Source organism: Zootoca vivipara, chromosome 9 (genome assembly GCF_965207765.1).
Source record: "Zootoca vivipara chromosome 9, rZooViv2.hap1.1, whole genome shotgun sequence".
Taxonomy (NCBI): Eukaryota; Metazoa; Chordata; class Lepidosauria; order Squamata; family Lacertidae; genus Zootoca; species Zootoca vivipara.
In genome coordinates, this window is record NC_142592.1 from 70,233,566 (window position 1) to 70,245,754 (window position 12,189).

The following is a 12,189-nucleotide window of genomic DNA, read 5'->3' on the forward strand; positions in this document are numbered from 1 at the left end:
ATGTTGTGGCTGCTTCTCTCCATTTTGGCTCTTTCTGCGTTGTGGTCCACGCAGGCGCAGGATGACAGCTGCACGTAAGTGACACCAGGATCGGGGGGGGAGGGGGAAGAGGACCCGTCCGTCCATCCCAGTTAGCCCCAGCGATGTTCTGGAGCCTCCATGGCAGTCCGCTGGCGAACAGATAATGCCTTTTCCAGGTGGTTGGGGGACACGCACAAACAACAGAGAGCCAGTGTGGTGCAGAGGCTAGAGGGTTGCACTATGATCTGGGGAATAGGGGTTCATATACCCCAGGGGTCAGCAAACTTTTTCAGCAAGGGGCTGGTCCACTGTCCCTTAGACCTCGTGGGGGGCCGGACTATATTTGGGCGGGGGGAGGGGAGAAATGAACGAATTCCTATGCCCCACAAATAACCCACATTAAAAGCTTTAAATAAAAGCACACATTATACTCATGTAAAAACACGCTGATTCCCGGACCATCCGCGGACCGCATTGAGAAGGCAATTGAGCCGGATCCGGCCCCCGGACCTTAGTTTGCCTACCCATGATTTACCCCCTACTTGGCCATGGAGCTCATTGGGTCATCTTGGGGCACACACTGTCTCTCAGCCTAACCTACCTCACAGGGTTGTTGTGAGGGGAAAACGATGAGGGGAAGAGCTATATATACACCATCTTGAGCCCCTTGAAGAAAAAGTGGGAAATAAATGCAAAACCCCTTTTAATCTGTCCTGCTGACCTGACTATTCTCCTGCTGGTGATGGGCGCTTCCCATTTGAGCTGGCTGCTCTCTTGAGCTGCTCTTGTTCTTAAAACCATCTCTGTGTTTTGATATTGCATGCATTTGGCTTCATTATTGGATTATTATTATTATTTTAAAAAACAATGTTGTTAGTTACTGCTGTGGGTACCCGAGGGGCAGAAAGACAGGGTGGAAATTTGCATAAGCCTAAATTAGAAAGTATTTATCCTCAGAATATGCAGTTATTTTAATTGCATTTTTATGCATGAAGATTCAAAATGCATTTATAGTTTTGATATCCCAAAGATGTTTTCTATTTACAACCTCAGTGAGAAAGCTTTAAATAATTCAGAATCGTATTTCTGTTCCATATAATTAGTAAAAGGACACCAGAGTCTCTCAGATTGCTCTTGACGGTACCATTTTGCCTACACGGAATGGCAAGATACCATCTTTTTGCTGCAAGACTCGGAGCAGATTAAAGAAAGGACTTCTTCATGCAGTGCATAGTTAAACTATGGAACTCCCTGCCACAGGAGAAGCAGCAATGGCTTTAAAAGAGGATTAGACAATTCATGGAGAGGAAGGAGACTATTGATGGCTACTAGCCGAGATGGCTAGCTTCTGCCTCCACAAATGGAGGCACCAATGTTTCTGAGTGCCTTCCTCTTAGCACGTTTCTCCCTTGTGTCCTGAGTTTGAGTGTCTTCAAAGCCCGTGACACCTTTGGCAAAGGTTGTTCTCCAACTGAAGCACTTGCAGGCCAGTGTTTCCCAGTTGTTGGTGTTTATACTACTTTTTTTAGATTTGCCTTGAGAGAGTCTTTAAACCTCTTTTGTTGACCACCAGCATTACGCTTTCCATTTTTAAGTTTGGAATAGAGTAGTTGCTTTGGAAGACATCCGCACAACATGACCACTGTCCTTACGTCAAAGACCAGAGAACTGTATTATGGTAGAATAGTTCGTGATGTACCAGAATCTCTTTAAGTTCATGTAGATAGTGTGTTTATGCTTGCCATGAGGCAATAAGCACTTTATACTTCGAATTGGACTTTGTGGGTGAGGAGTTTTCTTAACTAGAAACTCTGGGAAAGGCAGACTACTTGAAAACAGGAAGACCGACATCCTGCAGATCACACTGGTCAAAGTGTGGTGTTGTGTCAACAAAAGGTGTTGGACCCAGTTGGTTAAGGGCCAAGGGACTTCTACAAGTCTAACAATGTCCCTGTTGCGTAGCAGCAGATAATTCTGAGCGATAAAAGAAGGATATTCTTATATGCCACTACAGCGGCAAGAATGCTCATTGCTAGAAAATGGAAGGGGGACGAGGTCCTGGCAAAGGAGGAATGGCAAGTAAAGTTGAATACTCTGAGCTGGCTGAAATGACAGAAACAATTAGGAATAGAACAAGCCAAAAGTTCACTAAGGAATGGGAGTGCTATAAAAATTACTTAGAAAAACATTGTTCTCAAATAAAATCTTTATTATGCTTTGATTAATTTTTGCAAAATACAAAACAGTTATTATAACCCAATAAGTTAATACCAAGAAATGGAAAACATCTAAAGAAGGCAGTTAAGGGGAAAAATGACTCAAATTGAGGTGGTAGATGGAAGTCAAATCAAAAGATTAGAATTTTTAAGGTTTGATAATTAAATACAATTAGTATGAGGGACGGGTGGTGGGAAAGATACTCAGTGGCTATGTAAATTTGTTTTTTCTTATGTATCTGTGTATTCTTAGGCTTAGTTTGAATTTGAATTATGGATGGAAAACGTAAATGGATGTATGCAAAACAAAACACAAATTTAAAAGCAAACAAAGCAAAGCAAAACAAAAAAAGGTGTTAGACCCAGTTGGTTCTGGGCCAACTTCTCCAAGTCTAACAGGGTCCCTATCATGTGGGGCTCTAGTTCTGAGCCACTGGGAGGGAGCTTATGAGCCACGATGCCTCCGCAGCCTCACCTGCCTTCTCTCACCTGCCCCTACAAACCACACCTTCCTTGCCTGTCTTCCCGAGCTGCTCTCTTCTTCACAGGAGGGTGTGCGGAAGCCGCCCGCTAGCTATGAGCCACGGCAACTCGCTGAGGATCGTGGGAGGCTCCAACGTTTTGCCGGGGACATGGCCGTGGGTCGTCAGCTTCCAGTTCCCGGCGCAGGAGGGACCCAGGCACTTCTGCGCAGGCTCCCTCATCAACTCCCATTGGGTCCTTTCTTCCGCTCACTGCTTCATGATCCAAAGGTGAGCAAAGCCAGGTAGACAAATCGGCCCGTTTCGACTTTACTCAGCTTCTCCCCATCATGCCCACATCAGTCAGAATGAAAATCTGCAAGCATTTTTTGTATGAAGGTTAATCTAATGTTCCTATCTATAGGGATATACATACAGTGGTACCTCTACTTACGAATGTTTCTACTTACGAACGGAGCTCCATCTGCCATCTTGGATGTGGTTTAGATAGGATTTTTTCTACTTATGAATTTTTAGATAGGGTTGCTTCTACTTACAAATTTTTTTCTCCCAATGCATTCCTATGGGATTCAACTTACAATATTTTTCGACTTACGAATGTGCGTTTGGAACACATTAAATTCGTAAGTAGAGGTACCACTGTATCTTGGCAAGGAATTTCGCCATACACATTATTGTCAAAAAACGAACATTGGTTTGAGTGTGCCTTTCACTAATACAGGGTGAGTCTTTTAAAAGAGGCCCCGTGGAACATGTGTACTCTGCATCCACGGGGCCTCTTTTAAAGGACTCACCCTGTATTTCCCCTTGGGTGGGGGTACACTTTTTTTTTCTGTGCAACTCCTACCAGCCCAAGCCCGTAGTGTTGTTTGTTGGGGAAGACAGAGCATCCGGTTGGCTAGATCAACAAGCAGCTGTTATTCCTTTCCTGTTCTAGACCCCAAGTGGTCCCCTTTGGCCCTCTCCCCACTTTTGTTTCATGTTCCTATGGACTCCACTACTCCATAATGCTTGGTGCTGCTGACCCCAGGGCCACTTTCTGAACACACCCTTCTTTCCACGGTGCTACACACACACACACACACACACACACACACAACCACACACACACACACAACCACACACCAGAGATTTCCCCAAAACATTCAGCCCTTTAGGTGAGTCCTGGAATGCTCTTCAAGGTCCTGTCCTGAGCCTGGTGTTGCCTAGCACCAATCATTCATAAATGACTTGGATGAAGGAATTGAAGGGATGCTAATCAGATTTGCACATGGCACCAAACTGGGAGGGGCAGCTAATACCACAGAAGATAGAGTCAGGATTCAGGATAACTTTAACAAAATGAATTTCAACTGTGGCTTGGCAGATGCACAAATATAGAATGGGGGAACACTGGGCTTGCCAACAATATAGGTGGAAAGGTTCTAGGTGTCTTAGTAGACCACAAGAGTGTGATGCAGCTGTACTGTATCCACAGAAGTCTAGTGTCCAGATCAAAGGGAGTCACAGTCCTACTCTCTTCTGCCTTGGTCAGACCCCACCTGGAATCCTGTGTCCAGTTCTGTGCACTATAATTTAAGAAGGATGTTGACAAGCTGGCAGGCATGCAGAGGAGGGTGACCAAGATGATCAAGGGTCTGGAAACTAAGCCCGATGAGGAACGGTTGAAGGATCTGGGTATGTTTAGCCTGGAGAAGAGAAGACTGAGAGGTGATAGGATAGCTGTATTCCAATATCTGAAGGGCTGCCACACAAAAAACGGAGCAAGCTTGTTTTCTGCTGCTCTGGAGGGTAGGACCCAAACCAATGGATTCAAATGGCAAGGAAGGAGAGTCCGACTATCTTACCTTCCAAGTCCCGGACTGCAGAATCCGGGACCGGCAGCCGTGTGACACTGGAAGTTGCATCGATGTAACTTCCGGTGTCGCTTTGCCCTTCTATGGGCACCAAAAATGGCCACCGCCGGCTTCGAAAGTCGCTTGTACGCATGTCAGGAAGTGTGTTGACGCAACTTCCGGTGTCGCTCCGCCCATCTATGGGCATCAAAAATGGCCGACACCGGAAGTCGCGTCTATGCACTTCCAGACATGCGTAGATGCGACTTTTTGAAGCTGGCGGCGGCCATTTTTGGTGCCCATAGAAGGGCAAATCGGAAAGAAAAAAAATGGCCGCCGGCAGGAGAAAATAACGGAGAAAAACGGGAGACGAAGTGATACGGGGGACCACCGGGAAAAGGTAAGTAAAAACAGGGGTTTCCCGGGGAAAATGGGGTACTTGGCAGCTATGCTGACGATACGTCAGGAAAAACTTTCTGATGGTAAGAGCTGTTTGACACCGGGACAGACTTTCTCAAAAAGTGATGGGCTCTCCTTCATTGGAGGGTTTTTAAGCAGAGGTTGGATGGCCACCTGTCAGGGATACTTTAGCCATGATTCCTGCACTGCAGAGGGCTGGCCTAGATGACCCCCGATGTCCCTTCCAATTCTACAATTCTGTGATTCTCTGAAATCTCATTCTAAGTCTTCCCTCCCCCCACCCTCCCAGGTTTGTAAAAGTCGAGTATTTGAAGGTGCACATTGGCGTAACACAGCGTTCCAACCCAGGCCCCGATGCCCAGGTCCGCTCCATCAAAAGAATTGTGGACCACGAACAGTTCCGCCACGAAGGGTATCTCAACGACATCACCCTGATTGAGCTGGACCGGCCGGTGCTTTGCAACGACTACATACAGCCCGCTTGTTTGCCGGACGAAAACCTGGAGGTGGATTCCCTGACCCATTGCTACACCTGTGGTTGGGGCATCACACAGATAAGATGTGAGGACCATCCCCCCTCCCCTCCCCACAGAGAGACGTGGTTTGCAGGGGCCTCTCGCGGTCCATTCTCCATCACCCTGCCAGCCTCAGGTCTTGAGGTAGGGCTGGGAGCCAGCCAGCCTCTTGCGATCAGGGTGCTTCCCCGCTGGAAGTTTCAGAAGCGAAGGCGAGGAAAGGAAGAGGGGTTGAATTGTTGCTTCTGAGACTCTTAAGGAATTTAAGCTGAGCACAGGAATTGGGGGAGGGGGAATGGCATAACAGAGGGCAGCGCTTTTGAAGAAATTGGAGGGACTAGTCAGGGACCCAGGTGGCGCTGTGGGTTAAACCACAGAGCCTAGGGCTTGCTGACCAGAAGGTCGGCGGTTCGAATCCCCGCGACGGGGTGAGCTCCCGTTGCTTGGTCCCAGCTCCTGCCAACCTAGCAGTTTGAAAGCACGTCAGAGTGCAAGTAGATAAATAGGGACCGCTACAGCGGGAAGGTAAACGGCGTTTCTGTGTGCTGCTCTGGTTCGCCAGAAGCGGCTTTGTCATGCTGGCCACATGACCTGGAAGCTGTACGCTGGCCAATAACATGCGCTGCAACCCCAGAGTCGGTCTTGACTGGACCTAATGGTCAGGGGTCCCTTTACCTTTACCTAGTCCAGGTGTAGGAGACCTGCAGTCCCCCAAATGTTGCTGAACTACAATCCCCATCAGCCTTGGACAATGGTTAGGGCTGATGGGGCCCAAAAACATCTGGAGGTCCATGCACCCCCACCCTTGTACCAATCTCTTCGTCAAGAGATTGTTGCTGTAATAATAATAATAAATTTATACCCCACCCATCTGGCCAGCTTCCAACAAAGATTAAAAATACATCTAAAACATCCTTCAGGTGTCTTCTAAAAATCAGATAGTTGTTTATTTCCTTGACATCTGATGGGAAGGGTGTTCCACAGGGCGGGCGCCACCACCAAGAAGGCCCTCTGCCTGGTTCCCTGTAGCTTTGCTTCTCGCAGTGAGGGAACCACTAGAAGGCCCTCGGCGCTGGATCTCAGTGTCCGGGCAGAACGATGGGGGTGGAGACGCTCCTTCAGGTATACTGGACCAAGGCCGTTTAGGGCTTTCAAGGTCAGCACCAACACTTTGAATTGTGCTCAGAATTGTACTGGGAGCCAATGAAGATCTGGGAGCCAATGTAGGTCTTTCAGGACTTGTGTTATATGGTCTCGGAGGCCACTCCTAATCCCCAGTCTAACTGCCGCATTCTGGATTAGTTGCAGTTAACGAGTCACCTTCAAAGGTAGCCCCACGTAGAGCGCATTGCAGGAGTCCAAGCGGGAAATAACTAGAGCATGCACCACTCCGGAGAGACAGGGAGGGTCTCAGTCTGCATACCAGATGGAGCTGGTAGACAGCTGCCCTGGACAAATAATAATAATAATAATTATTTATTTATTTATTTATTTATTTATTTATTTATTTATACCCCGCCCATCGGGCTGGGTTTCCCCAGCCACTCTGGGCGGCTTCCAAGCGAATATTAAAAACAGTACAGCATCAAACATTAAAAACTTCCCTAAACAGATGCCTGGATTTCTGGTCAAATGCTCAAGTAACTAAACTATAAGCCCTTCCCAACCTGGTTTTGGATAGCAGCCCCCTTTCTCTCTGGCTGGAGGTATTGTGGTCCTGAGCCATTTAAGGCTTTATAGGTGAAAACCAGCACTTTCGAGTTGGGCCCGGAAGCTAATTGGCAGCCAGTGCAGTTGGGTTAGCGCTTATGTTGCTATCACGACATATCTCCGAGTAGGTGGAGCAAAGGGACTTTCTCTCACTGAGGAGAGAAACCCTCAGCCCACCTCCTTACGCCCAAGTTTTTGGGACCGAGGCTTTCACCAGGTCAGGCACGGTCAGTTCTTGATGAGCTTTGCCCAGAAGACCTCTTGCTTTAGAAATTAAGGTCCAGAAAGCAAGTACAGTGGTGCCTCGCTTAACGAATGCCCTGCTTAACGAAATTTCCGCTTAACGAAAGGTTTTTTCTAGTGGAGGTTGCCTCGCTAGACGAATTCGTTTTACGAAAAATTCGTCTAGCGAATCGCGGTTTCCCATAGGAATGCATTGAAATTCAATTAATGCGTTCCTATGGGCAAAAATATATATATTCAAAATGGGATTCGCTAGACGAATTTTTCGTTATAAGAAAAGACCCGTGGAACGAATTAAATTCGTCTAGCGAGGCACCACTGTACCAGCTGGGCCTTCTCCCTGCTTTCTGCCCACAGGGCGTGCCCCGTACGCTGACATCATGCAGGAGGCCAGGGTGACCATAATGCCCGCCAACATCTGCAACAGCAGCAAGTGGTATGACGGACAGATCATACAGGAGAACATCTGCGTCGTATCTGAGGAAGCAAAGGTGGACCGATGTAAGGTAGGTGCGAGCTGAAGCCCAGCGTCCTCGTTCCCCATCATGGTGGTTCTGGTCTTCCGACCTCCACCCTGGCCTTCTTAAACTGAGATGTCCTGTTCCAGGCCAAGACCTGCTGGGGAAGGTCCAGTGGAGGCCAGAGGGAGTGTGAGGAAGAGGCTTGCTGTAGAGCAGAGAGTATTTAGACTACACACTGTGCAACCAGGATCTGGAGCTAATGGGGGTCTCAAGTTTGGTGCTATTGGTGGTGCAGGGCTAGAAGGAAGGACTTGCAAGCTCAGAGCAGGCTCCCTGTTGCAGAAGCTAAGCCCAGGCATGTGGAGAACTGGGAGGAGCCACTCAACAGGGGGAGGAGCGTAAGGTGTGCCCCCCACACTCCCATTAAAGGTCCTTTGCTCAAGAAAATTGTGCAGGGGTCTGTTGGTGCCTGGGTTCGTTAAGAGTAGGGAGTTGGTTTTGGACTCCAAAATGGATATAGCAGTTCTGCTAGTGCAAAGAGCAGGCATCCCCAAACTTCGGCCCTCCAGATGTTTTGGACTACAATTCCCATCATCCCTGACCACTGGTCCTGTTAGCTAGGGATCATGGGAGTTGTAGGCCAAAATATCTGGAGGGCCGCAGTTTGGGGATGCCTGGCAAAGAGTAACCTTGGAGGTGGGATACTCTCTTCAAAGGACGTTGGATGGCATGATCCTTTAGCTGTGATTTCTGCATCATAGGTGGTTGGATTAGATGACCCTCAGAACCCCTTCCAAGTGTACAATCTTATGATTCTGCAAGCCCACCTGATTCATTTCCTTCCTGTTAGTGGCAAAATTGTGGCTGGCTGTGCATTGTCCCATGTAAGAGTGTTGTTGTGCTTCCATGGGCAAACCACATTGAAAGCGAAGGCCATTCCTGAAAGCAAGGATCTCTGAGCAGGCTGAGCGCATCCCATTTTGCCACCTGAGGCAGAATGGGAAGGTGCTGCCACGCCAGGCCTCCCCTCCAGAAGCCCCTCTTAAATGGGTTGTGCAGGGGCGATTGCACAGCACCGGCGCTGGCAATGGATTCCAGCCGTGTGAAGCTAGCCCTTCCCTGGCTCCTCAGGGGTTGTGAATGGCCGAGTCTCCTTGCCCATGAGGCAGGCTGCCTCAGCTGGCAGAATCCACAGCAACCGGCACCACCAGATAAGGGAAGAGAAGCAACGATGGTAGCTCCTAGGTTCTGGCAATATCTCAGGAGACTAGGCACGTTGCCCTTACTTGCTCAGGTCTCAGGAAAGTCAAGGGAGAAAAAGAAAAAGAGGAGTTTGGATTTGATATCCCGCTTGATCACTACCCGAAGGAGTCTCAAAGCGGCTAACAATCTCCTTTTCCCTTCCTCCCCCACAACAAACACTATGTGAGGTGAGCGAGGCTGAGAGACTTTAGAGAAGTGTGACTAGCCCAAGGTCACCCAGCAGTTGCATGTGGAGGAGCGGGGAATCGAACCCGGTTCACCAGATTACGAGTCCACTGCTCTTAACCACACCACTACACTGGCCTCCATGTGATCTCATGAGGCTCCCGAGTGATCTTGTGGGGCCCTTGTGTGATGCCGCCAGAACCTGGAACCTGCAACCACGTGACCCCAGCAAGCAAGGCTTTGGTGGGTGTATCAAGGGGGGGGGAATGGACACACAGCGTGGCACTTCCCCTCTTTGCCTCTGGTAGCAAAATGAGATGGGCCGCCTCTGCCCTGGCTCCTCACACCACTTCCCTCTTCCTGCTCCAGGGCGACGGGGGCAGCCCCCTCATGTGCAGGCCAGGGAGATCTGAGCGCTTCTGGGTCGTGGGTCTCAACAGCTGGGGCAGAGGCTGCACGGTTGGGAAGGTCCCGGGAGTCTTCACCGCCACCCAGCACTTCTACTACTGGATCCAGAGAATACTGAAGGACCCTCCTGTCTCTGCTCTCGTCCCGCCATTCAAGCCAACACCGCCCCCCACCAAGCCCCCCACCACCCGCTCCACCCTGTTTTCACCCCCAGCCTGGGCAACGGCACCCAATTTAAAGAGACCCACTCATATGTTGGTGAACGGCAAGTATTATGGGTACGGGGGCAAGGCCCGGCCAACTTACTCGTTTGAACGCCCCGGTTATGTCGAAACCACAACCTCGCGGCCTCGTAGCACATGGGGCTGGTACACGGGCCCAAAGAGGACTTTCCCCCCCTACAAGCTGACGCCGTACCGGCCGACAACTCCCTGGTATCTCACCAGCACAAAGTTCCTGGGCTGGAATGTGCGGCCTAGCATTATTTACAGGCTGCCCAAGCAGAAGCCGCACACCACGGCGAGACCACAGACCCCGTGGCGGAACACACCCTGGACCACCAAGGCATGGCCACAGACCCCGTGGCGGTACACGCACCGGACCAGGCCCAGTAACTGGGGCAAATAGGCCTTCAACCACACACACAGACCCAGAGGTCTTGGCCACGGGTTCAAAGCACAGCTATGGGCCTGACCCTGATCCCATCCGTTGCCATGCTGCCGTCGCTCAGACAGATTGCAGCCAGGCTCCGGCACGAATCGATCCTCACGTTGCCCTTTTGCAAGCGTCTTGGGAAGCGAAAGATGGCAGGAGGTTTCTGGATTATGGCGACTCTGAGCTCATGAAGACCCGTTGCCAGAGCCAGCCTGAGAATGAATCCCCCCCCCCCCGAGGAACCAGACAAGATTCTCAAAGTATCTGGAAGCTCCTCGACTCACGGCACATTCTTGGTGAGAAGACCCTCTTCCTTCTGTGGGTGGGTCCAGCCCCTTCTTGCCTGTGGGAACTTCTTGTACAAGCACATTAGAAATAAAAGTGCTCCTAGCCTTCTACTGAACCTGTCCTGGTCATTCCTCTCAGGGCAGTGCATGGCGGGAAGGCAAGGGTAGGTAGGAAAGGGCCTTACACCATGTCTTCTTCCGTCCATTGAACCCAGGAGCGAGGGACCCTTTGCAGCTCAAGGGCCACACACCTCTCTGAGCCCCTTCCCAGGGGCCATATACCAGCAGTGGGCGGGGCTACAGCAAAAGTGGGCGGGGCAGCAAAGCAAAGTCCTGCCCTGTGCTGCTCCAGAGGGTCAGACTCAAACCAATGGATTCAAATAACAAGAAAGGAGATTACAACTAAACACTGGGGAGAGTTTTCTGGTGGCAAGAGCTGTTTGACAGTGGAATGAACTTCCTTGGAAGGTGGCGGGCTCTAACCCTTCATTGGCACTTTCTAGGCATTGTTTCCCCCCAAGATTTTAGTTGTCTCTGTTTTATCTGTAAGCTGCCTTGAGTTCCTGTCTTGGAAAAAGGAGAGACATCTATATACCGTGTTTCTCCAAAAAATAAGACACTGCCTTATATTTATTTTTCCTCAAAAAAAACACAACGGTGGCTTATTTTCAGGGGATGTCTTTATTATTATTATTAAGTATGGTATAGTTTAACCTACAAAAGGGACCCAGGTGGCGCTGTGGTTAAACCACTGAGCCTAGGGCTTGCTGATCAGAAGGTCGGCGGTTCGAATCCCTGTGACGGGGTGAGCTCTCGTTGCTCGGTCCCAGCTCCTGCCAACCTAGCAGTTCGAAAGCACGTCAAAATGCAAGTAGATAAATAGGAACCGCTACAGCGGGAAGGTAAACGGCGTTTTCGTGTGCTGCTCTGGTTCGCCAGAAGTGGCTTTGTCATGCTGGCCACATGACCTGGAAGCTATACGCCGGCTCCCTCGGCCAATAATGCGAGATGAGCGCGCAACCCCAGAGTCGGTCACGACTGAACCTAATGGTCAGGGGTCCCTTTACCTTTACAAGGTTAAACTGCCTATCACTATGGCTTATTTTCGGGGTATGGCTTATTTTCGGAGAAACAGGGGATATGTAAAAATCTTGAAAGTGTCGGCTGAACTTTTCTCCGTAACCGCTTGACCGATTGTCCTGAAATTTTGACACAACGATCCAGGCCACTCCCCGAGCGTTGTTGGGGACAAAAATCCCTGACATCTCACATCTGGGCAGGTAGAAACCTGGTTTTCCACCAAGTCAAACAGCAACCTCAAGTGGCGTTATACCCTCCTCCACCCCTCCCTTCCTGTGAAATCTAAGCCACACCCACAAACCAAATGACATCACCAACCAAGAAACTGAAACCACCAAGGCGGCCATTATCAGACCCCTAAGCCCCTGCTAGGCTGCTAGGCCCCCACTAGGCCCGGGGGAGGGGAGAGGACAAGCGCATGGATCACAG

At 49.8% G+C, this 12,189-nt stretch overlaps 1 protein-coding gene across 1 annotated transcript; it reads left to right on the top strand.

The window, feature by feature from the left end:
• LOC118091565 (acrosin-like) lies at positions 1-10,366 on the top strand. The gene is made up of 5 exons (XM_060279773.2): positions 1-74; positions 2,786-2,989; positions 5,264-5,535; positions 7,800-7,948; positions 9,701-10,366. Exons 1-5 carry the CDS (start codon positions 1-3, stop codon positions 10,364-10,366), a joined length of 1,365 nt encoding a protein of 454 aa, XP_060135756.2.
• The last annotated feature ends 1,823 nt before the right edge of the window (positions 10,367-12,189 follow it).